This window comes from Microcebus murinus, chromosome 5 (genome assembly GCF_040939455.1).
Source record: "Microcebus murinus isolate Inina chromosome 5, M.murinus_Inina_mat1.0, whole genome shotgun sequence".
NCBI classification, from domain to species: domain Eukaryota; kingdom Metazoa; phylum Chordata; class Mammalia; order Primates; family Cheirogaleidae; genus Microcebus; species Microcebus murinus.
Genome location: NC_134108.1, coordinates 47,792,535 through 47,818,662, shown reverse-complemented (window position 1 = coordinate 47,818,662; position 26,128 = coordinate 47,792,535). Strand labels below are relative to the sequence as shown.

Genomic DNA, 26,128 nt, shown 5'->3' with positions numbered 1-26,128 from the left:
CAGGTGGAAAAGAACATTTCAGATAGATGATAAAAATATTTACATAACATCTGGAGGCTGTGGTCTGCTTTGGTAAAGGGCAAAAGGAAAGAGGTTTCCACAAATCGACGCCCTGCTCCACTTTTTTACCACAATGAAATTATTTTCAGGAATTGGGACGGGAGTGTGTTTGAAACCGCAACTTTGGATCCAGATTTCTTTCTTGAGCTACTGTTAAACTGTTTATGTAGGGCCACTGATTTGATGATTGGGCTGGGCAAGTTATTATCTGTTCATGACTTAATCCTTCCATCTGTAAAATGGTAGAATAGCAGGGAATTTGGGGTGTTGTGAAGATTGGGATAATACACGTGAAAGCTTAACACATGAGGTTCAACAAATACTTGGAGTGAAAGACGAATGACGCCTCGACGGATCTCAAAGGAGCAAGAGCAGGGATTTTAGAAAGTTGTATAAGGACCTTCGGGCTTCCTCGGCTTCCCAGAGACGCCGCCGGAGCGGGCCTGAGGCACTACCTTGTATTTCCTCTTAACTGGCCGCATTTTATCTCAGGATTCATCAGCTCCCAAGCTGAAGCTTCAGTTTGCTCCGCCAAGCGGCGCCCGTCCACTAGCCTCTGTGGGCTCAGCTGAGTGTGATGCTGAGGCTGGAGAGCGACGTCCGGTCTCCTAGGCAACCACGTCAACTTCCGGTTTGAAGAACAGTCCGGGTTGGCGAGCGGCCACATTTCCGCCATGTGACCGGCGCAGGCGCAGTGCGAACTGGAGGGCGCGCGTCCGCTGCACGGTGCGCGGTGCAGCAAGCGCATGCTGAAATTCAACCTCCTGGCCTTGACTCCGGGCTGTACCCGGGGAGGTGGCTCCGGGAAGTGCAGTCGCCCTGGGGGGGGGCGGGGCCAGGGCTCCGCTCTGCGCTCCTGTGGTACTGCTAGGAAGCCGGGCGGCAGCAAGACCGCTTCTCCGGAGCCGCCAAGCTGGAGTTGGAACTGGACCTCCGTGGGGCCAGGGCCCCGGCTGCGGGGCAGCGGCTCCTCCAGGCCGAGGCCCCGGCAGAGAATGAGCCGGAGGCAGTGGTGATCTCCCGGCAGAGCGGCCGGGCGGAGAGCATGATGCGCTGGTTCACCACCGTGATCCTGTTTGCCTCCTTCCTGGGACTGGTGAGAGTCCGGGTTGCAACCCTCCCAGGTCGGGGCAGGAGCAGGCGTCCTGCGGAGAATGTGGCCTTGAGACTTGCAAGCTCTGTGACCTTGGGCGCGTTACTTAATCTGCCCAGGCCTCAGTTTCGTGTTCTGGAAAATGGGCACAATTCTAGTTTTGGAGGGTTATTGGCAAGTGCAAAATTGATTTTCCTAATACTTTTTTCGGCTCCAGCAAACGTTCCTGCGTCTCCTCTGAGGGATGGGCGATGCAAGAGGGATTGCCCAGGTTTTTAGTCACTGTTCTCCGCACCCACTTACTCAACCCCCAAGTTGTTACACAGAAAAGCTGCATTTTTGGGGATTCTGTTTAATTTTGCAGATAAGGAAATAGGCCCAGAGAGGAAAGTGACTTTTCCGGATTACACAACTGGTTAAGTGGTAGAGCCAGAAGTATGTCCCTTATTCTGCCCATGATGTTATTTAAAGCAAACCTTCAGATCCTTAAATTTTTTTTTTTTTTGAGCAAACTGCAGGGCTACAAGCTCCTTTTGCCACCCCCTTGGGCCGCCCCTCAATTCACTATTTGTGGAATCCTTCCTTTTATCACTCGATAATTGAGATCCTGGGGAGTGGGGAGGGTGAGTCCTTTTAAATAGAGTGACTTCTAGTTAGCGTCTCAGGAGCTCTGAGCTACAGTTGTTTCTTATTTTGATTGGGGATTGGGGATGTAGAAGGAAATTATTACAGAAGCTTGGTGAATCCTCACTGCGGGCCGGCTCTTGCTGTAAGTCTTTGGAAGGCATGAACTAACTTGATTAGGCACTTGCTTCGCATGTGCCGGTGCTGTTCCTTAGTCTTGAACTGCTCCTGCTTGGGCAGGGGGCACACCCGTGTGTTTAAAGCTGAGCGGTGCAATTAGAATCAATTATTCTTGAAATGAAGAATGATTAGAAACATTTTTTAAGTGCCCAATGAATTTCCTTTGAAAGACAACTGTAATCCTTAGTTTTTGCTAACACCACATTGTCTTTGAGTACAATTTTATTGTTAAAGTTATTGGATACATGTGCATGTAATATTTTCTAAGAAAGCCTTACTGACTGTACTTCGGTTGGCTTGAGATTTTCTTTGAAGAAACTTGTAGATTTAGAGACGTTTAAATTGTTTATCTCCTGCAGTTTTATACATGTAGTTCAAAGGAAGACCCCATATGCATCCACAAATATTGCTGTTTAGCAACATCAAAAAATGGGATTAATATTTTGATGTTTTGATAATTAAAATTTTTAACAATTAAATTTTTATTTGTGCATGTAGTTATTTCAAAATATACAAAAAAATTTCAAGAATAGTTTTAATGTTACATTTTATTAACATAATGCAGAGTAGTCTTTTAAAGGTATTGTTCAAAGGGGAAACAGGATTGCAATAAAAAGCCAGAAGAATTAAAGAATTTTTTAAAAATTGAAAGTTGTCAAGGCCGGGAACAGTGGTTCACGCCTGTAATCTAGCACTCTGGGAGGCCGAGGTGGGCGGATTGCTCAAGGTCAGGAGTTAGAAACCAGCCTGAGCAAGAGTGAGACACCGTCTCTACTAAAAAAAAAAAAAAAGAAATAAACTGGCCAACTAAAAATATATAGAAAAAATTAGCCAGGCATGGTGGCACATGTCTGTAGTCCCAGCTACTCGGGAGGCTGAGGCAGGAGGATTGCTTGAGCCCAGGAGTTTGAGGTTGCTGTGAGCTAGGCTGATGCCATGGCACTCTAGCCCAGGTGACAGAGTGAGACTCTGTCTCAAAAAAAAAAATTGAGAGTTGTCAAAACTAGAAAAATAGTAGGACTCTGTACCTCTATTAGTACAATATTAGTATTGTCATTGTGAATTTTTCCCGACTATGGAGACTTAAAGTTATCCTCTACTACATTACCTTGTAATCCCACCCCCTTGTGCCCTACCCTGTTTTTATTAGTGGAGAAAGCTACCACATAGACATTATTTTAATGATTGTAAGTAAAAACTTTTGTCTTTTTTAAATTTTAGGGAATGAGCGTTGCTATACTGGGGCCCACGTTTCAAGATTTGGCAACAAATGTGAACCGAAATATCAGTAGTCTGTCTTTAATTTTTGTGGGCCGTGCCTTTGGATATTTGAGTGGCTCTGTGATTGGTGGAGTTCTCTTTGACTTAATGAACCATTTTTTACTTTTGGGTAAGTAAATGCTAGATTTAGCCTCTTTATGCCTGTTAATGAATTTACAATTTGTCTTTAAGAAAAAATATGGGTGGGTAGGAGGGGGGTGAGGGGGCATGAGCAATATATGTAACGTGAACATTAATCCCCATAAGATGTTGAAATATAAATAAATAAATAAATAAATAAAAGAAAGAAAGAAAAAAATACTGGCCTGCCAGATGATTGACACTGAAATGGGTAGTGTTCAGGTATCTTCCATGGAAGCTGGGTTTCCCTGGTGATTGCTTTCACTTTGGCAGTTAGAAGGAGTCTGTGCTGGGCTGCTCTGGAAACTTAGCTCAGCCCTGGTGTGTCTTCACAATCCTTGGCCTTCCCTACCTTTACTATAATTTAAGCATCACTCGTGGATCACACATACTGATTGTCCAAAAAGCTCTCCTTATCAGAATTTAGGGCAGATCTCCTGGGACAACCACAGATCAGAATGAGCTCCTTGAACCTACCTGCCCAGGCTAGACTCTAGATGGGGAATGAAAAGGGAGGAGGGGATGGTGGATGAACTGATAAAGGCTGTGTTTGTGTCCTGCCGTCATCCCATGTCAATGACAACTGGAGACTGCTCTATCTCACCCTGGAAATAGATGGCAAAGCTTTTAATATATTCTTTTTTGAATAAATTGAAACGTTTAAAGAAAATTTAGATTAATGTGATAAAATTCCTTTGAAAGCAAGAATAATTTGCTATTGTCAATGAATAAGTAATTCCCTCTTATTTCCAGACTGGCTTGAAAGAATATATTTTCCTTCCTACTCCCCAAATTAATTTATTTAGTAAATTTTTACTATAAACTACAGTAATTGCATTTTATTTTTGCCTTTTTAATTATTTACCCCATGTCTAAAAATCCCTTTAGATTCTTGAATGTCACACAAATAAGTAATTTTTGGCATGTCTCTTTTGCTATAAAACTCTGCCCTGTGGTATAATTTATAGTTTGATGATTAGCAGTGCTGGAAAAGTATTCATATTATAATAATTTATGTTATAGTCTATAAAGATTGTAAGATTTAAATGAAATAACCACTTGTAGAAGCTGAAACTGTCATCTACTCATTGTTACCCAATTTTAATTTGACCTTAGTTTGCATTTTTGGAAGTTTTTATGATGTTGACATGATCCATGACTCTACATGAATATTGATTTTTATAGCTGACTTTTAACCTTTGTTCTCAGGATTGGCAATGTTGGTGACCACAGTTGGTCTTTATCTTGTTCCTTTCTGCAAGACAGCGGTATTACTGATTGTCATCATGTCTGTCTTTGGTGCTTCAATTGGCCTTCTGGATACAGGTTAGTGAGCTCTTTGGTGTCATCTCTGGAAGTAGGAACTTTCTACTAGAATAAGTAAAGCAGATAATATTAAACTCTCCCTTGCAATTCCCCTAAAATGATGGAGACCTATGGAGTTGGTCATGGGGTCACTCATTCAGAATGAATCACTTTTCTAGCAACTACTCTTTCTTGCCAATTAGGGGGGATTATTTTTGAGCAGTCAGCTATGACATGAACTTAAAGAATCTTGTTGCATGAGGGATTATTGATTCATAGTAGCCAAACAGGGAAGAGCCCATGTGGGTAATTATAGTGCAGGTGAGTGGCTTTCATTTTGGGATAAAACATTTATCATTATAATATGGGAGGAACTGATGGTTTAATAGGTTAAACCAAGTCTGGAACCATTATTTGAGAAAGTGTAGAAGCAGCCATCCAATTTGAAATGTACCCTGACTTTCAAGCTAAGAGAAACTGGAGCAGTGTCCTATTTTCTTTCTCTTTCTTTTCTGCTCTTTTCTCTCAAAAGTTTCTGTCCTCCTGCAGTAGGTCCTTTCCATGTATCATCATGTCTTTTGAAACCTCCTTGATAACATACATGACATATGTTTACTCCTAAAATCCTCTTTCTGCCCACCCCTCTCCCTGCTCTACTGTTATTTGATATGTTGGGGAAATATTATACTTCAGGCTTAGTTTGGTTGTGAAATTACAGGGTGGAATTATATGTTTATGTGGAAATATCTGTTGAAAGAAAAGATAGTTTAAGATGTGCTGCGTCTTCCCATTTACCTCGTAGGTGTTTAAACAATATAAATGCAGATGCTAAAAGGCCTCCTGTTTCTCGTAATGAGCACACCAGAATCCTGGAGTGTTCAGGTTCCTGAACATTTGTTTTGCATCTGCTCTATACATAAATAGATGCTTTTCCTCAAGTGACTACCAAGTGCAAGTACAGAAAGCTTTATAATTTGACCACTATCTAATGGTAAAATTTTGTCTTTTAAATATATATTTAAAAACAAATAAATATATAAATATTTCTTCCCCAGTCTTGTGCTAGAACTGCATTACAAAAAGCCCCTCGCTAATGCGCCTGGCTCTAGGAGGTAGTGGCCTACTAGCTTGTAGAATTCCATTTGTGAGTATGTGATATTACAGTGCTTAAGAGTTCTCTAATGGTAGTGGGTTAGAGTTCCCTATTCATAAAAGTAACTTACTTGCAGTGTTTGATAACTTAGAATATTAATACTTGTGCTATGTAAAATAGACTCATCCCCTTTCTGATAGCAATAAACTGTTGCTTTTTTTTAAACTAAGTTACTATGTTTAACTTAAATCATTTTCCCCATCTTTCATTGGTAGGTGGTAATGTCCTTATCTTGGCTCTCTGGGGGGACAAAGGAGCCCCACATATGCAGGCCTTACACTTCTGTTTTGCCTTGGGTGCCTTTTTGGCTCCACTGCTCGCCAAATTGGCCTTGGGTACGGCAGTGCCTGCTGAAAACCACACAGAGTCCGACTTTCACCATCCTACACTCAACCGATCATCCGAAGCTGACTCAGAGTCTCTGTTTGGAGTACCTGTTGATATGAGCTTGCTGTGGGCTTATGCTGTTATCGGTACTTATATTTTAGTGGTTTCTATCCTTTTTTTTGCTCTGTTTTTAAAGAAATACTCGAAGCGGGAAAAAGCAAAAGCATCTGTTCAGACATTTCGAAGAGCTAAGTATCACAAAGCGCTCCTTTGTCTCCTTTTCACGTTCTTCTTCTTTTATGTTGGGGCCGAGGTAACATATGGCTCTTACGTTTTCTCATTTGCAACCACCCATGCTGGCATGAGAGAAAGTGAAGCGGCTGGGTTGAACTCCATCTTCTGGGGCACCTTTGCTGCCTGCAGGGGCCTGGCAATCTTTTTTGCTACATGTTTACATCCTGGAACCCTGATTGTGTTGAGCAACATTGGCAGCCTGACTTCATCTTTATTTCTGGTGCTTTTTGACAAGAGCCCAGTTTGTCTCTGGATAGCAACGGCAGTGTATGGGGCCTCAATGGCAACCACATTTCCCAGTGGTGTTTCTTGGATCGAGCAGTATACAACCATCCATGGCAAAGCCGCAGCATTTTTTGTAGTTGGTGCTGCCCTGGGAGAAATGGCTATTCCTGCAGTAATTGGAATTCTTCAAGGACAGTATCCTGATTTGCCAGTAGTTCTATATACCTCTTTGGGGGCATCAATAGCCACTGGTATTTTATTTCCTGTGCTGTATAAATTAGCCACGTCACCTCTTGATCACCAGCGAAAAGAAAACAGAAAGAGTGAGGACCAGAAAGCTTTGCTGTCTAGCTCTGCGCTAAATGACTATGAGGAAGAAAATGAAGAGGAGGATGCAGAAAAATGGAATGAAATGGATTTTGAAGTGATTGAAATGAATGATACAATGAGGCATTCTGTAATAGAGACATCCAGAAATATTTTGATGGAGCCCGCAGCTGAAATTTCCAACCATTCCCTCTCAAATACATTGGTGTTTGAGTCGTCTCTTGTTGATACTGGCGATTCCCCTGTGAAGCACCTTGCCAGAAACCAGCATAAAAAGGACTAATGAATGATTAGAGAAGATGGATTACTTGCTGACATCCTTGAATAATCACCACTTCTAAAGAGGCCAGAGCAGAGCATCAGCAGACTTTCAACATGCTTTGGGGATCGAAATTTCTGTGTCTGCTTATAACAAATGCTAAAAAGTTTTGAAATGTTCTGTAATTCGCAGAGTCTTCCACAAATAATCAAATGGTCTCATACAGGTGGCTCTTGTTATGAGGCCAGTGTTTGGTATGTGGCTGATTAGGTAATAATTTATGATCTTCACCCCTCAGAGCGTATGAAGAAAGCATTTGTTTTTGAGAAGTTGGGTATCATTCTGATAGAACAAAACCATGTAGGAGTTGAATTGATTTGCTGAACAAATTTCTAGGTGTCAGTATTCTGCCAGGAAAGTTAAGAGTAGTTTCATAAAAGAACATCTTTGGAAATGGACAGATATTTATTTTTATTTATTGCTTTACCTTATCTGTGGTGGTTGGACCAAAGAATGCTCATGACCCATTTGATTTCTGATTTCTATGAAGAGAACACAGAATAGCCAAGAGACATGGCTTTAAGCCTTGACTTTGCCTTCTGGCTCTGCACTCAGTCATTTAACATAGGCCTTATTTATCTCGCCTCCTGATTCTAGAAATGAAAATGAGGCGATTTCCAGATTGGGAATCCATAAGTTTTAAAGTTTGTGTAAGATGTCTGCTAGGAACTAATACAAATGCCAGCCCGTTCTTCATTTCAAATGAGAAGTGAAACAGAAATGATAGATAGCTTTAAGAATGTGCTACTGATTGTGAATACATGTCAATTTCATATACATAACGTTTAATACTTTATTCTGAAGAATACATTTTTTTGTACTGCATTTCATCAATTCTGAGTTACACTGTTTTTATCCACACTTTCAACATCTCTGAAATCAGGACATGTCTTACGATCAGTGATCATTTAACATTGTGACAAAGTTTAATTGACAGTTTTTTCCATATGCATGTATAAAATAATGTGTTTTACAGTCAGTGTCTTAGATTCAGTGAAATACAGTAATTCATTCAATTATGGAGATTATACTATCTTTACAGACATTTTAAGAAGAAAAGTTATTTTTATATGCTAATTTTCTCTCTATGTTCAAATGGGATTTGGAGACACTATATTATGATTTTTAAAAGCTGTTTCCAAGTTTCTACGTTAGTGGTAGGTATGTAGATAGGGTCTTTTGAGGTCTTTTTAACAGAGACTGGGTTTGAACCTTAATGTTCCAAGATATGCTCCTCACCAGGTTTGGGTGGAATTCCTATCGTAAGTGCTGTGAACCAGACTGCAAGTTTCATTTATGGTGAGGCGCAGTCTTTTCCAGTGATTGGAATACTTGTGTCACCCATAGGGGGCTCCTCCTTCCTGAGTTTGAAATTCCTGGGGAACCAAAGTAAAGATTGGAAGATGACTTGGTGGCCTAGCAGTCAGGATTAGAAAGGATACTTTCCATGAATACAGCAAGACTGGTTTGGGCTGTCCTTTGAAAAATGACTACAACTGATGATAGATTTTGTTTGCTTCTTCCCAAGTTTTGTACTAAATAACATCTAATTTCTATCTGAGTGGAGTACATCTGCATTCTCTTATCTAACTTCTATAAATTTGTCTTTGTTTTGTCTTAAGAGTAATACAGCACCTTTCTTGACCACTGCCCATTCACCTTATATGCCTGACACAATATTGGTTCATGTTAATAACCTAATAGCCTTGGAGAGGGCTGGAGGAGAAATTAATGGTAAAAAACCTCTTGCTCTTTTTATTTTTATTATTTTTATTTTTTAGAGATAGGGTCTTGCTCTGTCACCCGGGCTGGAGTGCAATGGTGTGATCGTAGCTCGCTCCAACCTTGAACTCCTGGGCTCAAGTGATCCTCCTGAGTAGCTAAGACTACAGCCATGTGCTACCACTCTGACTAATTTTTAAAAATTTGTTTGTGGAGTCGAGGTCTCACTATGTTGCCCAGGCTGGTCTTGATCTCCTGGTCTCAAGCAAGCCTCCCGCCTTGGCCTCCCAAAATCCTAGGATTACAGACGTGAACCACTGCACCTGGCCCCCTTTTGCTGTTTTTGTATTGGACTTTTCCCTCAGCTAGAACTTGGAAATTACTTCTGTTCCATTTACTACTTTTTCTTAGGTTGTTGGAATTTAGGCAGTAGCAGTTTGAGAGGGTAGAAGATGCAGCTCGGGGAGAAAGGGATGATGATAAGAGTATGGCAGAAAATTTCAAAATCCACAGTGGGAAATTTACTAGGGCTCCATAAACCAAAATGTGAATGGATGTATGAAATCATAGACATTGTTAAAGTTTGATAATGTATTTCCATATTGGAAGAAAAAGACTGAGTATAATTCTAAGAATTAGCATTTATCCTAATGATCAGTTCTTAGGTAGTGTCTGCTAATATGTAAGTAACCAATATCCAAGTTTTCTATTGCTAACACATTACCACAATTTAGTTGTTTCAGGCAGCATTTATCTCACAGTTTCTGGGTGTTAGCTATAGGTTTCTGGGCATAACTTAACTGAGTCCTCTTACCAGTGTCTCACAGGGCTGCAGTCACTACAATCAGATAGGGGTGCATTCTTTTCTGGAGCGTGGGGTCCTCTTCCAGGGCCATGCTCGTATTCAGTTCCTTGCTGTTGTAGCCTGGGGTCCCCATTTCTTGCCATCAGCTGGTTACCACTCTCGGCTCCTGGAGGCCTCCTGCTGTTCCTTGCCATGTGGCCCTTTCGTAGGTCCTCTCACAGCATGGCAGCTTCTTCAAAGCCAACAGGAGAATCTCTTACCCTAGTATGCTAAGCTGGAGTTTATATAACATAAGGTAATTATGGGGATGACATCTCACATTTGCCATGTTGTGTTGGTTAGAAGTAAGTCGTGGGTTCCACCAAACTCAAGGGGAGAGGCTAGAACAGGGATTTGACTCATTGGGGGTCACCTTGGGTGTGTCTACCACCCTCAGGTATCTGCAAAAATCAGGATTCTCAAAAGAGCTAAAAACTGTCAGCTGGGGGAAAAACAGCTTCAGCAACCACTGACAGTGATTATAGGTACAGCCCATTGAGTGTACTGGTGGGGGGTTGGAACGTGCCCTGTAGGCCAGGCCAACAAATCACATATGGGTGAATCCTTTTTTGTTGATGGGGCACTGAATGAGTTAACTCAGAGTTATGCCTTTTTTACCTTGACATTTTATTTTATGTTCTTTATCACTGTACTTTTAACCTGTTTAAATGCAGTTTAGTATGAGGGAAGTAGGTAAATTTTAGTTTGAGTAAAGTTCAGGGACACTTTGAGAGCACCTAACATTCCAAAACAGGATCTTTTTGGTTTAGTGTAGCAAGCAATGAATGATGCAATCCTACTACTTAAATTATTATTAAAATAGAGCTTAAAATTCTTAATGTAAGTAGATATGTTCTTTTGCTATGCTCTGTGTCTGTGTTTGGTAAGTGCCACTTGTTTTGCTTATAGTGATAGATGTTTTGCTTATAGTGATAGTGTGTGTATGTATGTGACCCACAGATATTATATGTGTATGATGTTTTTCTGTACTGTGGGGGTAGATTGGGGTTAGAGGTGGTAGGGAAGGGATATGGAAAAGATTAAGGTATGAGTCAACATTTGTTTAAAAATGTTCCTTTTTAATTGAAAATTTTGTTGAGATTATTAAAGATTCATATGCAGTTGTACATAGTGTTTCTTTAAAATTCTCTGAGCGGGGGGTGCTTATACAACCTAAAAGGGTAGAGTCCTGGACTGGTGCTTCTTGTACTTTAATGTGCATTAGAATTGCCACTAAAATACAAATTCTAACAAGCTCTTAGAGGATGTGGTTCCACTGGCCCACAGACCACACTTCGCATTAGCAGGGCCCACTTTTGGGGAGTATAGAATTCTTTCCTACTTTTGGGAGTTTTGTTTGTTTTAGCTTTTCACTAAATCTGATCCTGTATATCTCTAGGAGTCTGCAGTCCCCATGCACCCTCTCTTTGTGTGGGTGCGCGCACACACACACCCTGCATACACATGCTCTAGGACTCTAGGACAGTTCTTTTCAGTCCTCTCCATTTACCACATTGACTATTGATCATTTATTTGACATGTTTTTTGATTACCTCCTGTTTGGCACTTTCTGTGAGAGGTGCTGCGCATACACTGGTGAAAATGGTGAGGGTTCCTGCCCTTTTGGAGTTTACCCTTTAATGCAGTATAGTTGTCTGTTGGGTAGGGGATTGGTTCCAGGACCCCCTGTGGATATCAGACTCTGAGGATGCTCAAGTCTCATGTAAAGTGGCATAGTATTTACACATAATCTGTGCACATCCTTGCATATACTTTTTAAAAAATTTCAGCATGTTATGGGGGTACACATGTTTAGGTTATATCTGTTGCCTTTCTCCCTTCCCCCCTGGAATCAGAGCTTCAAGTGTGTCCATCCCCCAGACAGTGCACATCACACTCATTATGTATGTATATACCCATCTCCTCCCCCTCCCATCTGCCCGATGCCCAATAAATGTTATTCCTAAATGTCCACTTAGGTGTTGATCACCAATTTGCTGGTGAATACATGTGGTGCTTATTTTTCCATTCTTGGGATACTTAGTAGAATGGCTTCCAGCTCTATCCAGGAAAATAAAAGGTGTGCTATATCACCATTGTTTCTTACAGCTGAATAGTACTCCATGGTATACATATACCACATTTTATTAATCCACTCATGCATTGATGGGCACTTGGGTTGTTTCCACATCTTTGCAATTGTGAATTGTGCTGCTATAAACATTCGAGTGCGGGTGTTTTTTTTTATAGAGTGTCTTTTGTTCTTTTGGGTAGATGCCCAGTAATGGGATTGCTGGATCAAATGGTAGATCCACTTGTATCGCTTTAAGGTATCTCCATATAGCTTTCCACAGAGATTGAACTAGTTTGCAGTCCCACCAGCAATGTAGGAGTGTTCCTATCTCTCTGCATCCACACGAACATTTATTGTTTTAGGACTTTTTTTTTTCCAGCATATTATAGGGGTACAGATGTTAAGGTTATGTATATTGCCCTTGCCTCCTCCTCAAGTCAGAACTTCAAGCGTGCCCATCCCCCAGTTGGTGTGCATCACACTCATTATGTATGTATATACCCATCCCCTCCCCCCCACCTGCCCGGCACATGATAGATGTTATTCCTATATGTCCACTTAGGTGTTGATCAGTTAATACCAATTTGTGGGTGAGTACATGTGGTGCTTATTTTTCCATTCTTGGGATACTTCACTTAATAGAATGGGTTCCAGCTCTATCCAGGAAAATATAAGAAGTGCTATATCACTGTTGTTTCTTACAGCTGAATAGTACTCCATGATATACATATACCACATTTTATTAATCCACTCATGTATTGATGGGCACTTGGGTTGTTTCCATATCTTAGCAATTGTGAATTGTGCTGCTATAAACATTTGAGTGCAGGTGTCTTTTTCATAGAGTGACTTTTGTTCTTTTGGTTAGATGCTTAGTAATGGGATTGCTGGATCAAATGGTAGATCCACTTGTATCGCTTTAAGGTATCTCCATATTGCTTTCCATAGAGGTTGAACTAGTTTGCAGTCCCACCAGCAATGTAGGAGTGTTCCTATCTCTGCACATCCATGCCATCATTTATTGTTTAGGGACTTGTTAATAAAGACCATTCTCACTAGAGATAAGTGATATCTCATTGTGATTTTGAGTTACATTTCCCTGATGATTAGAGATGTTGAGCATTTTTTCATATGTTCGTTGGCCATTATTCTGTCTTCTTTTGGAAAGTTTCTGTTTGTGTCCTTTGCCCACTTTTTGATAGGGTTGTTTGATTTTTCCTTGCTGATTTTCATGAGTTCTAAATAGATACTTGTTATTAGCCCTTTATTGGATGTGTAGCTTGGGAAAATTTTCTCCCATTCTGTGGGAGAATGTCTGTTTGCTCTCTTGACAGTTCCTTTGGCTGTGCAGAAGCTTTTTAATTTGATCAGGTCCCATTTATTTAGTTTTGTTGATGCTGTGATTGCCTTGGGGTCTTCTTCATAAATTCTTTGCCTAGACCAATGTCTAGAAGAGAACTTCCAATGTTTTCTTCTAGAATTCTAATAGTTTCATACCTAAGGTTCAAGTCTGTTACCCAGTATGAGTTAATTTTTGTGAGAGGTGAAAGGTGTGGGTCCTGTTTCAGTCCTCTACATGTGGCTATCCAGTTTTCCCAGCACCATTTATTGAATAAAGATTCTTTTCCCTAATGTATGTTTTTGTCTGCTTTGTCAAAGATTAGATGGCTATATGAGGATGGTTTTATATCTGGGTTCTCTGTTCTGTTCCACTGGTCAATGTCCCTGTTTTTGTGCCAATACCAAGCTGTTTTAATTAGTATACCCTTGTAGTATAGTTTGAAGTCTGGTAAATTGATACCTCCCATTTTGTTTTTATTACCTAGGACTGCTTTTGCTATACAGGGTCTTCTCTGGTTCCATACAAAACATAAAATTATTTTTTCTATATCTGTGAAAAATGATGATGGTATTTTAATAGGGATTGCATTGATTCTGTAGATCACTTTGGCTAGTATAGACATTTTAACAATGTTGATTTTGCTGACCCATGAGCATGGTATGGTCTTCCACCTGTTTACGTCCTCTGCTATTTCCTTCGTCTTGCATATACTTTTGGTCATCTCTAGATTTACAATGTAAATGCTGTTTAGAGAGTACTGACAATAAGAAAAGTATGTACATGTTCAGTACAGATGCAACCATTGTAGGCCTAACTATATTTCCAATCCATGGTTGGTTGAAACTGTGGATGCAGAGGGCCAAGATACTGTCTGATAGAACTTTCTGAGATGATGGAAATGTTCTACATTTGCACTGCCCAGTAGTGCCACTGGCTACATTTGGTGAATTTTGCCCATAAAATATGACTAGTATGATACAAAATGAATTTTTAATTTAAATGTCAATTTAAATATCCATATTGAATAGTGGCCATCATTGAATAGTACAGGTCTAGTGGGAGAAACAAGGCATCAAACAATCACACAGGAAGGATTTATTTCCTGTTGTACTAGAAATTAATAAGTATCTAGAGTCAAAGGTTGCAGTTGATCCCTTGTCAAATGGCATAATATAAATTGTCATGGCTGTTAAGGAAAGACTTGTTCTTAATAGGTCAGGATCATAGACTGAAGTGTTTATTGGTCTGAAAGAGAAGGTTTTTTTTTTTGTTTGTTTTTTTGAGACAGAGTCTCACTCTGTTGCCTGGGCTAGAGTACCATGGTGTCAGCCTAGCTCACAGCAACCTCAAACTCCTGGGCTCAAATGATCCTCCTGCCTCAGCCTCCCGAGTAGCTGGGATTACAGGCACTTGCCACAATGCCTGACTAATTTTTTCTATTTTTAGTAGAGACAGGGTCTTGCTCTTGCTGACTCTGGTCTCTACTCCTGACCTCAAGTGATCCTCCTGCCTCGGCCTCCCAAAGTGCTAGGATTATAGGCATGAGCCACTGCTCCCGGCTGCCCAGCTAATTTTTTTAAATTATTTTTTTGTAAATATGGGTCTCAATAATTGCCCAGGCTAGGGTGTGTATGTATATGTGTGTGTGTGTGTGTGTGTGTGTGTGTGTGTATATATGTATATGTATATATATATATGTAGCTATTATAAATGGGAGTACTTTCTTTATATCTTTTTTCTGTGTTCATTGTTGTATAGAAACACTACTGATTTTTGTATATTAATTTTTCCTATAAGTTACTGAATTTATTGGTTCTAAGAGATTTTTTTGTAGAGCATTTAGAGTTTTCTGTATATAAGATCATGTTGTCTGCATACGGGGACAGTTTGACTTCCTTCTTTCCAGTTTCGATGACCTTTATTTCACTATCTTGCCTAATTTCTCTGGCTGGGACTGCCAGTACTATGTTGAATGAGAGTCGTAAGAGTATATATCTTTGTTGTGTTCCAATTCTCAGCTTTTCCCTGTTCAGCATAATATTAGCTGTGGGTTTGCCATATATGGACTTTATTATGTTGAAGTATGCTCTCCTATACCTAGTTCGCAGAGGGTTTTTATCCTGAAGGGATAAAAATTGAATTGAATTTTATCAAATGCTTTTTTGGCATCTATCAAGATGATCATGTGGTTTTGTCCTTTTTCTATGGTTGTGATGTATGTTTGTTGATGTGCTTATGTTGAACCATCCTTGCATTCCAGGGATAACTCCTACTTATCATGCATTGTGAATGATCTTTTTAATGTGCTGCTAGATTTGGCTTGCTGGTATTTTGTTGAGAAATTTTGCATCTATGTTCATCAGGGATATTGGCCTATAGTTTTCTTTTTTTGTTATATCCTTATCTAATTTTTATATCAGGGTAATTCTGGCCTCATAGAATGTGTTAGAAGCAATTCCCTCCTTTTTAAATTTCTGGAAGAATTTCAGAAGAATCGGATTCCCTCCTCTTTAATTTTCTGGAAGAGTTTCAGAAGAGTTGGTGTTAGTTCTTTAAATGTTTGGTACAATTAGCAATAAGGCCATCAAGTCCTGGGCTTTTCTTTGATGGGAGACTTTCTTTGACTGATTTAATTTTATTACTTGTGTTTCATCTGTTCAGGTTTGCTATTTCTTCTTGGTTCAATCTTAGTAGGTTGTATTTGTCCAAGAATTTATCCATTTCAGTTATGTTTTTCAATTTGTTGGCACATGGTTATTCATAGTAGTCTCTGATCTATTGTTCTGTGAGGAAATGGGCATTACACAGCACTAGACAGAAAATGGATTTCCGATTCAGTTTAATTGCAAGGAGTTGTATAAACTGATGTGTCCTGCTTCTTCCTCAAAGTGAGCTAGGCTGGATTTTTGTGATTGGAAGCATTTTCCATGATGATGGTGGATTAAGTGCTATAAAAATTAAAATCAGTCTATCCTGTCTCTATTAGTAATGTAAGAACTTCTAAGAATCTAGGGATGCCTACATCACATGCCCCACCCACACATAACTACATGGGAAGCATAAAAACCTTTTGTCAACTTTTTTGGCAGGGAGGGTAGGACAGTGCTTAAGGAAGATGTGGGAGGGATTTTTTTTTTTATTTGACCTGCCACCAAAATTTCTAGATCTGTACACACACTCAGATACACATACATATCCATTTTTCAACAGACTTTTTCCTCCCTATGACTGCAGAATCCCAGAATCCAGCTTCCCTCAGGCTGACAGACAGTGCCTATTCACTGCGCAGATCTGGTTTATCAATATAATGTAGAAGGCTCCTGTGTTGTTTCATAAGCTGAAGGGGCAGGGGCAGGGGCAACAAAGTGGATACTCATGGTGGGGGGGGCTTGCTTTTTGTCTTAAATCCAATCTACTTATCGATACTTGGTTTGGGGGCTTGGAGGGGTTCTGTTGGTACACTATGGCAGAAGTTCTGAAGGTCCCAGTGTACTATGGTAAGGAGGGGGTGATTGAGAGGGACCGAGTAGCAGCTCTCACTAAGTCTGTAGGCTGTGCTTCTAGACGCATCAGAAAGGCTTGGGTCCAGCACAGCAAAGAGCAGGCCTCACCGAGAGAGGCTAGGAAGGACTCACTGGGGAGAACACCAGCCTAGTGATGATGGGGAGTGTGTGTGACTGAGCTCAGGCACGGCTTGCACTCTTGGTGTTCACAAGGGAGACAGTCCCATTCTCATCACCATTCTCAGTCCCATTCTCATCACCAAAGACTTCACTTTGCTGAGGATGCCAAGCCAGCAGGGTAGGAAGGTGGCCAGAGGCATTGCAGCCCATCTGTGATGCTGGCTTGGGACAGTAGGTATCCCAGAGTAAAATTCTCTTGTCCTCACCACGTGAAAGAAACGTGGAGTTCTTGTCCTGGGAGATGCAGCGACACAGGTGACCTGCCCAGCCTGAGCTCTGTCTGAATTCAGTACCATCTGCTGAGCACTGTCCCAGACCTTGCTGCAGAAGTCTGCCACTGCTGACAGCATGTGTGCCAGAGCACAGGACACTGTAGACACAGTGTCCTCCTGCTCGTACTTAGAGAACTTATAGAACTTGCTGACCATAAGTGTCTCATTCTCATCTAGTCCCCATAATTCAATAGTACCTGAATTGGAAGCCATGAGGATATCTCTGTCCCCCACCTATGTGAGGTCGGCCACTCTGGCCTCCATGTGGCCTCCAATGGAGCAGAAATCTTCTTTGGGGGTGGCACAAGGGTCTTTTTTTTGGAGACAGAGTCTTGCTCTGTCATCTTGGCTAAAGTGTTGTAGTGTCACCTTAGCTCACAGCAACCTCAAACTTCTGGACTCAAGCGATCCTACTGCCTCAGCCTCTTGAGTATTTGGGACTACAGGCATGTGCCACCATGCCCGGCTAATTTTTTCTATTTTTAGTAGAGACGGGGTCTCACTCTTGCTCGGGCTAGTCTTGAACTCCTGAGCTCAATCCATCCTCCCGCCTTGGCCTCCCAGAATGCTAGGATTACAGGTGTGAGCCACCAGGCTGGCCTGATTCCTTTTTTTTTTCTCCTTTATATATCTTCTCTACTAGTGTGTTTTATACTTTAGTGTGTTCTCATGGTGGTGATTATGGTCTTTTCGCTTCCAGATGCATTGAGCATTTCTTGTAAGGCTGGTCTAGTGGTGGTGAATTCCCTGTGTTTTTGCTTGTCTGGGATCTGTGGTTATTTTAATTATGTGTTCTCTTGTCCTCTATTTCTTTTTATTTACTTATTTCTATTCTTTTTTTTTTTTTTTTAAGGGTTGTCAAGGTCTACTTTACTTAGATTTTCTGCTGGTTTTATAATCATACAGAAACAAGGAAGTATGAACAGAAAAATAGAGTGGGGGGATGATGAGGCTCGGGTTTGGGCTAATCAGTATCTTATCGAGGTTGTTTGTGTCTGGTTACCCAACCCCAACCTGGCAGGTGGTCGGTAACAATTGCAGTCAGCACACCCTGGAGAAATCCATGGTCAGCACGTCATGGGATGCATTCTTCTCGGAGCTATAGCTGGAGGGTGGGGTGCTGTTTTTGTCCTAGGAATTTTTCTAGGGTGAGGCCCATGCGTAGGACAAGTCATTGGGGTGTTGAGGGTCTTAGTCTCTAACATCTCCCCCTCTTTTTACTAATATGAGGGAGATTTACACAGGTTGGTGGAGAGTCTGTCTTAGGCTACGCGATGGGCTTCCTCGACCAGCACCTCAAACAAGATCGTGTGATCAATGTGAAGGTGAGGCCTCTGTCTTAGGCTATGTAGGTGGCATCCAGCTCCGGCACTTCTAATGATGAAGTGTGCCCCCGGGCATGGACCTACAATATTCCCGTCATGGAGTTACCTCACTGCTGGTGGGGCGTGCATCTGGTACACGGCATCGCGATAATCCCGTCATGGGCATCTCCACAGCCTTTGGAACCAACTGCGTTCCATGTCTGAGGCAAGGTTTGAAAAATTTAGACCCTCTATGGCTGTATGGGGAGGCTCTGTATGGAGGTCTTCTCTGGAGCCTCTTTGTTCCAGCCGTTGGTAAAACACGGAGACCGATTTTTGTGTGGCTGCGTATACCTGCGACTTGACAAAGTTGGTTAGTTTTTTAAATGCCCAAGGCCCAAAGGTGAGAAGCAACAAAAAACCTATAAACGGCCCCAAGACACTGGGAAGCAATGTGGATAACCAGGGGGATGTGGAAAACCAATTTTGATACCATGCCTCACTTTGTTCCCTCTGTTTCTTTCTATTTTCAAGGCTCTGTCTAACTCTCTCAATGCTATCTTCTACCAGACCTGTTTTGTCTGCGTAAAAGCAACATTCTTCTTTAAGTACTGCGCACAAACCTCCCTCTTGGAGGAGCACTAAATCTAGGCCTCTTCTATTTTGCAACACTACCTCAGAAAGTGAAGCGAGGGATTCTTTGAGATATTTTAGACCCTGCTGTAGCTCTCGGAGATCATTATTGATGGCTGCAGAGAGCTGCAGGTATTGTTGATTGGAGGTGATCAGAGAGGCTATGCCTGTTCCAGCCCCTGTGGCACCAAGGCCCAAAACAACTGCGAGTGTTATGGCTGTGATGGGTTCTCTCTTTACCCGGGGCATTGTGGTGCCTCGCTCCCAAAACTGAAGTAACTCATCAGCAGGATGTACAGTGAGTCTGGGGAAAATCATGACTAACACACAATATTCTCTATGCTCAAGAAACGTTGCAGTGACTACATACAGAGTAAGGCCGGAAGAACAAGCTAAATTAGAGGTGTTAGATGCCTGAATATACTGAAAAGTGGAGTTGACAGTCATTGACTGATTACATATTTTCTCTAAGGGTGCAGGAGGGAGCATTTTTGGGCCAAGAAGGCAAAGGCCTAGGCCTGTGACCTGGCTGAGTGTCAGGCCACCATGGGTCTCAAGACCCCATCTGAGTCTGCTGGTGTCATTAGTAAATAATGGCTCACCAAATGTAGCGACGCCTTCATAGAAGGGAGGCCGGGGGGAGTAGCATACCCAACACTCTTGATATTCTGAATTATTGGCCTCTCGAATGGTCCTGACAGAGGCGTTGACTAAGGAGAGAATTAGTTCTGCCGAGGAAGGGGGCCCCTCGGGTAGGGTAGGTCGGTATAGGGAGGTGCTGAATGGAGAAGGGGACACAGTTGGGGAGGAGGGTAGGTGGGAAGGACTTTAAGGGAGGAAGCCCATAGGTGAACCCAAAAAAGAGGCTTGCCCTGCCAAAGGAGTCCCGTGGGCGAAAAGGGGGTAGGGAGGACAATAAAGTACAAAGGGGAGTTGGGGGAGAAGTAGCCAATGGCCTGGGCATTTATGGCCTGCTCAACTAAATTAAGCGCTTGCTGCCCTTCTTTAGTTAGGGAGTGGGGACAGGTTGGATTGGTATCTCCCTGCAGGATGTCAAATAGGGGTTTTAACTATCCTGTGGTGAGTTTTAAATATGGGCGAAGCCAATTAATGTCGCCTAGAAGGCGCTGAAAATCATTAAGGCATTGAAGAGAGTCTCTCCTGATCTGTACTTTTTGGGAGAGGACCCTATTGGGGAATAATTCAAAGCCTAGGAACAGGTGAGGGGGACAGACCTGAATTTTTTCAGGGGACAAGCGGAGGCCTTGAGCCTGTAAGGCTGAGACAACCTGCATGGTAACTTGATGTAAGGTTGCCTCCTCAGCCCCAGCGAGAAGAATGTCATCCATATAATGAATTATATATAGCTGAGGATGTTGAATTCTAAAAGAATCAATTGTCTGAGCCACATATTTTTGGCAAAGGGTAGGGCTGTTGGCCATGCCTTGAGGCAATACTCGCCATTGGAAACGCGGGGAGGGCCCTATACAGTTTACTACCGAGAGACTGAAGGCGAAGTGCTTACAGTCATCTGGGTGCAATGGTATGGAGAAAAAACAGTCTTTGTTTGATTAACAGCCCATAAGTCTTGTAGCAGCCGCCACTTGCCAGTCCTTTTTTGAATGACAAAAATGGGGGTGTTCCATGGTGAAGTAGAGGGCTCTATGTGTCCGGCAGCTAATTGTTCCTGCACTAATGCTGTAGCTGCGGCCAGCTTGTTAGATGGGAGGGGCCACTGATCGATCCAGACAGGTGAGTCACTTTTCCAAGTGATTTTATCTGCCTGAAGTGCAGGGGGATCAATGGCACTTACAAAAAATGTTCTTCGAACCCTAGTCCTGATCTGTCTGACTTAGGGAGGGTGGTTAAGGGTGCTCTTAGTCCCTGACCCTCTTTGCCTAAACCCTGTCCTGGGAGGAATCCCTGTTTAAGCATTTGGCTGGCTACAACTTCATTGGGGCTGCACATAATGACATTCATTTGTGCAAGGATATCACGCCCCCATAAGTTAACGGGTAGGTTTGGGACTACAAAGGGTTGAGTGGTACCTCTGTTTCCCTCAGAGTCTTCCCATGTTAAAATTTTTGAGCTCTGGATAGTATCTCTAGACTGTCCTATACCTTGTAAGTGCGTAAGGGAAGGCTGCAGTGGCCATGATTGGGGCCAGGCATCCTGGGCAATAACTGTGGAATCAGCGCCAGAATCAAGAAGGCCTTCAAAAAGTTTACCATCTAATTTTAGCCGCAGGGTGGGCCGCTCCTTGGTGATAGCTTGGACCCAATAAAGATCAGAAGAGCCAGGGCAGGAAGCACCTCGGTTAGAGGCGATGGCTGGGAAGGATGTATTAAGGGGCAAGGGTAACGCCTGAGCTAAGCGCTGTCCCTTAGAGACATACACAGGGCCGGTAAGTGCACTGGCTAAGATGTTAATTTCCCCTGTAAAGTCACTATCTACTATGGAGGGGTGGACTATGAGCCCTGCAAGAGTGGAGGAGGCTCGGCCCAGAATAAAAAAGAACATATTAGCTGGGGGCAGGGGGGGTCCAAAGGAGCCAGTAGGCAAAATTTGAACACCATCCTCAGGTCTTAATATTGTGTCGGAGGAGGCACACAAGTCCACTCCTGCGCTCTCTGTGATTGCTCGGGGCTGGGGATCCTCTTGTCAGCTGTTCCCCGAGGCCGACTGAAATTGAATAGGGCGAGGGGCCCGGGGCTGGCCCCTCAGGCCGTTTCCTGAAAGGGGGGGCAAGGGGTTTCCAAAGACATCAGTCTTGGAGCAGCATTGATTGGCCCAATGATTTCCCCTCTTGCAGCGAGGACAGAGGCCTGGCGGCTTAGGAGGGTTAGGGTCGGCAGAGGAAGTGGCCAAGGGGCATTGCCTCGCAAAGTGCCCTGGCTGACCGCACTTAAAACAGCCTCTCTGTGCCGCAGTCCCTTGGATGGCGGCCCCAACCGCAAGCTGCACGGCCTGCGATACCTTATGGGCGAAGGGGTCAACATCATTACACATCCTAATCATGTCATTAAGGTCTTTATTTTTGAGTTTGCCCCTGAGGATGGCCCTGCAAGCGCTGTTGGCATTTTCATAGGCCAATTGTTTAATAAGTTTATTATCGCCACCCTCCTGTCCGAGGGTCCTCTCAGCAGATTCTAAAAGCCTACCTACAAATTCACTAAAGCCCTCTTGAGCTCCCTGGGTGATTTTTGTCAGGGGAGTGAGAACAGATCCCGTAGAGGGAAGTGTTCGCCAAGCGCCGAAAGCGGCTGCGGCGGTGTGAGACAAGAGCCCAATCGGGAGTCCCCTTTGGCGCTGTTCAGTGGCAAACTTCCCTTGTCTGCTAAGTTTTTCAAGGGTCCAAGATGCAGAATTGGGGTTTTTTAAATTATTAGCAGCCGTAGTCTGACAGCGGTTGAGAAAGTCGGCTTTCCATGAGAGGAACTGTCCGTGTGAAAGGACCGCCTGTACTAGTTTGACCCATTCTCCGGGGAGCAGGTAGCCGCCCCCTGAGGCTGCCTCCAGGAGGGAATAGGTAAAGGGTGCATTGGGCCCATACGCCCTAACAGCAGAATTCAGTTCTTTTAAGGTTTTGAATTTTAGCCTGCAAAATTCAGTGGGCTCTGAGTCTGTTTCTTCTGGGAGGTCATCGCTCTCCCTTTCTCTTTCCCTCCCTTCCGTATCCTCATTATCTGAATCTTGGGGCGGGGACTGGCTCGAAGAAGGGGCGGCAAGGTCTCCTCGCCTATTAGACCTGGTAACTACCGGGAATGCTAGGGCTTTATGGGAGGACTTTAAGGATTTCTTATTTAAGGTGGCGTGGGATTGGGCGGTCTCATGACGTGGGTGGCTAATGAAGACAGAATCTTTAAGCGTATCTTGGAGGGAGGACAAGTCATTGGAAAGCTGGGCAAACTCTTTTTGAAGTTGTAAGACATCCTTTAATTGCGTAACCCTTTGACTTAAGTCTTTTTTGGCACGCAAAAGCAAGGGCATTGTAAGGGGAGGCATTAATGAAGGTGCGCAAATCTGGGGCGCGTAAGGAGGCGGCCATTCGGGATCGTGATATCGGGCCGCTTCCTCTCCGAGGGTTGCCTCTTCTGCGGGGTCGAGGGACTCTCGGAGGGGTTGTTTCTTGAACACCAGGTAATTGAGGGGCTGTACCCTCGGGTAAGGGAGAATAGAGGGTCTTGGTGTCTGGCCTACTAATCGGGGGCTTGTCCCTAGATGTCTGGAGCTCAGCCGAGGGTCCTGAGGGGGCATATTAATACAAACTGAGGGGCAAGGGGAAGGGCATGTTGGTCCCTCAGGATTATTAGGAGAAGCTGGCCCTTCAGCCGTCTTTAAAGACGTTCTCGAAGCGGACCGCGACACAGGTCGGAGGCAGAATTCTGCTACTGAGAGCAGCTGCTTTTTATTGGGGTCTGAATCTGCTCCCTCAACAATATCTCTAATTAGTCCCCAGTACGAGAAAACGGATACAGGGACGGCATCTGGGCCCTGATTCAGAAGTAAATTGTTTAAATCTCTGCCTACCTTCTGCCACTTGCGTGGGTGAATCTCAGGTCCACCAACAATAAACCAAGGACAAGCACGATCAATGAACACAAAAAACTTTACTAGATCCTTTTTCTTAACTCTAATTCCTCTCTCTCTGAGTGAGGCCTTGAGATCCTTGATAAAAACGGCCTCTTTAGACAATGAATGGCCCATCTTGATGGGGTGACAATGTAAAAATTTACTCACCAGACCGTCGACTCTGTGAGCGACAGAACGAGGGTCTCTGTAGGGTTTCCTTCGGCCGAAGAGCGCTCCGCAGCGTCACCTTGGGCCCCATGTTGGGTGCCACTTGTCCCAACCCGCGGGACCTTCTGTTACTCGCGGGGGTCAAGGGGGACCATGCCTGAAAGAGATGGGCGAGAGAAAGGAACGAGACCAAACAAAGGGTTGTCAAGGTCTCTACTTATTTCTATTCTTTCAGAAAAAATTAGTTCTTGCACTGTGACTATTTTTGTGCTTTGTTTTTATGTCTTCCTTTGACTTAGATTTTTATTTGCAGAACGCACTTAGTATCTGGTGTTTAAATTTATCCCAGCCTGCCTTTGATACATTTGGTTATGAGTTAGTTCGTGGGTGGCCTGGAGAAATGTTTTGAAGTTGTTAGATGACATGAATAGCATAAGGGACTTTTTAGCTCTGAATAACTTGTTGAGATTATAGAGTGCTTTTAAAAAATTATTTATTTTTAATTGTGATAAAATATATATAGCCTAAAATTTATCTTTTAGCCATTTTTAATTGTGAAGTTCAGTGGCATTAAGTACATTCACGTTGTGCAACCATCACTACCACCCATCCACAGAACGTTTTTCTCCTTGCAACCTGAAGCTCTGTGCCCATTAAACAATAATTAAACATTCTACCCTCCCACCAGCCCCTGGAAATCACTATACTTTCTAGGAATTTGACCACTCTCAGGACATCGTATGAGTGCATCACACAGTATTTGTCCTTTTGTTACTAACTTCTTTCATCTCATGTACTGTGTTCAAGTTTCATCCATGTTGTATCACGTGTCAGAATTTCTTTTTAAGCCTGTATAATACTCCATTATATGTGAATACCACATTTTGGCTATACATTCATCTATCCGAGGGCACTTGGGTTCCCCCACCTTTTGGCTGTTGTGAATTATGCTTCTGTGAACGTGGCTATACAAATCTCTCTTCAGGACTGTTTTAGTTCTTTTGGGGTATAAACCATAGCGGAATTGCGGAATCATGTCGTAAATCTGTGTTTTAATTTTTGGCATGTTTGTATTATTTGGCTTAGATTTTGCCCTAATCCAGTTTTTTCAGAAGAGATTAGCTATAGGAAGAGGATAGAGAAACACTTTTTAAAGTATAGCTTCAAACTCCAGGCAGACTTTTTGGCCTATTATAATCAGCTCATTAGCACCCATGTACTGAATAAATGAACTCAGAGAGCTTACGTCAGACAACTATCTGGCAGTTTACAGTTATCTCTGTTTATAGTTTTTGTTCTTTTTTTAACATGGGGTCTTACTCTGTTGCCTAAACTGTAGTGCAGTGAGTGGCTCAATCGCAGCTCCCTGGAACCTCAGACTCCCATGCTCAAGTGATCTTCCCACCTCAGCCTCTTAAATAGTTGTGATTACAGGTACACGCCACCATGCCTGAGTAATGTTTTTATTTTTTGTAGTGATGGAGGACTCGCTGTGTTGCCCAGGCTAGTCTTAAATTCCTGGCTTCAAGTGATCCTCCTGCCTCGGAGGATCCCAAGTGCTGGGATTACAGGCATGAGCCGTGTGCCCAGCCCAATTTTTGTTCACTGAGTGTTTGCGAGCTTGCTATGTGCTAGGTACTGTAGACTCAGTATTAATGAACTTCCTCTTTTGTTGTTGGACTTCCAAGTATCATCATGCATTTAGGAGCTTTGATCCCAATTTTCGGTTAAATGAATGTTCCTGTGTCTGTGCTCCTTTGTTTACAGAGATCCTTCTGACTACCTTGGAACCAGATGGCATGTGGTCAGGGAACCGTGGATGGGCTGTTCTCTGCCTCTGTCACAGCAGCTCTGCCCCTCTGTGGGACTACTGTCTGCTCTTCTCCCTCCTGGCCTATCCTCTATATATCTCTAATTCAGATTCCAGAAGGAACCTGTCTGACTCGAGTAGATGCCATTGCCTTTATTGGGCTTCAGGAGTCGCTGGTCAGCCTATGAATGGGTTCCACTTGGGTCGATGCCACTGCTTGTGTCCGGAGTGGCCACCTCTGCACGCCTGCCCCTACCACTCTGAGTGCAGGAGCTACTATCATCAAAAGGGAAGTGCAGCTGTCGGCTCTGTACCAAGGTAGTGCTGGGCTTAGTAAATATGGCGGACAGGTGCCTGAATGGGATGAAAATTGGCAGGCCCTGCGGTGGATGGCAT

The 26,128-nt window shown here is 43.0% G+C and overlaps 1 protein-coding gene and 1 pseudogene across 1 annotated transcript; one reads left to right on the top strand and one right to left on the bottom strand.

The window, feature by feature from the left end:
* Nucleotides 1-676: 676 nt before the first annotated feature.
* On the top strand, nt 677-11,001 carry SLC60A2 (solute carrier family 60 member 2). Its single transcript, XM_012753072.3, has 4 exons — nt 677-1,156; nt 3,179-3,347; nt 4,568-4,684; nt 6,032-11,001. The coding sequence occupies exons 1-4, from the start codon at nt 1,106-1,108 to the stop codon at nt 7,270-7,272; spliced, it is 1,578 nt and encodes a 525-aa protein (XP_012608526.2). The 5' UTR covers nt 677-1,105; the 3' UTR covers nt 7,273-11,001.
* A 5,957-nt stretch (nt 11,002-16,958) lies between these two features.
* LOC142871011 (methylosome protein WDR77 pseudogene) lies at nt 16,959-24,958 on the bottom strand (annotated as a pseudogene).
* Between the last annotated feature and the right edge of the window lie 1,170 nt (nt 24,959-26,128).

Bases quoted from the DNA above. Each gene is read 5' to 3' on its own strand.
- SLC60A2 (XM_012753072.3), top strand. From the start codon at position 1,106: ATGATGCGCTGGTTCACCACCGTGATCCTGTTTGCCTCCTTCCTGGGA. The intron at 1,157-3,178 runs GTGAGAGTCCGG...TTTAAATTTTAG, and splicing joins TTGCCTCCTTCCTGGGACTG to GGAATGAGCGTTGCTATACT. The intron at 4,685-6,031 runs GTTAGTGAGCTC...TTTCATTGGTAG, and splicing joins AATTGGCCTTCTGGATACAG to GTGGTAATGTCCTTATCTTG.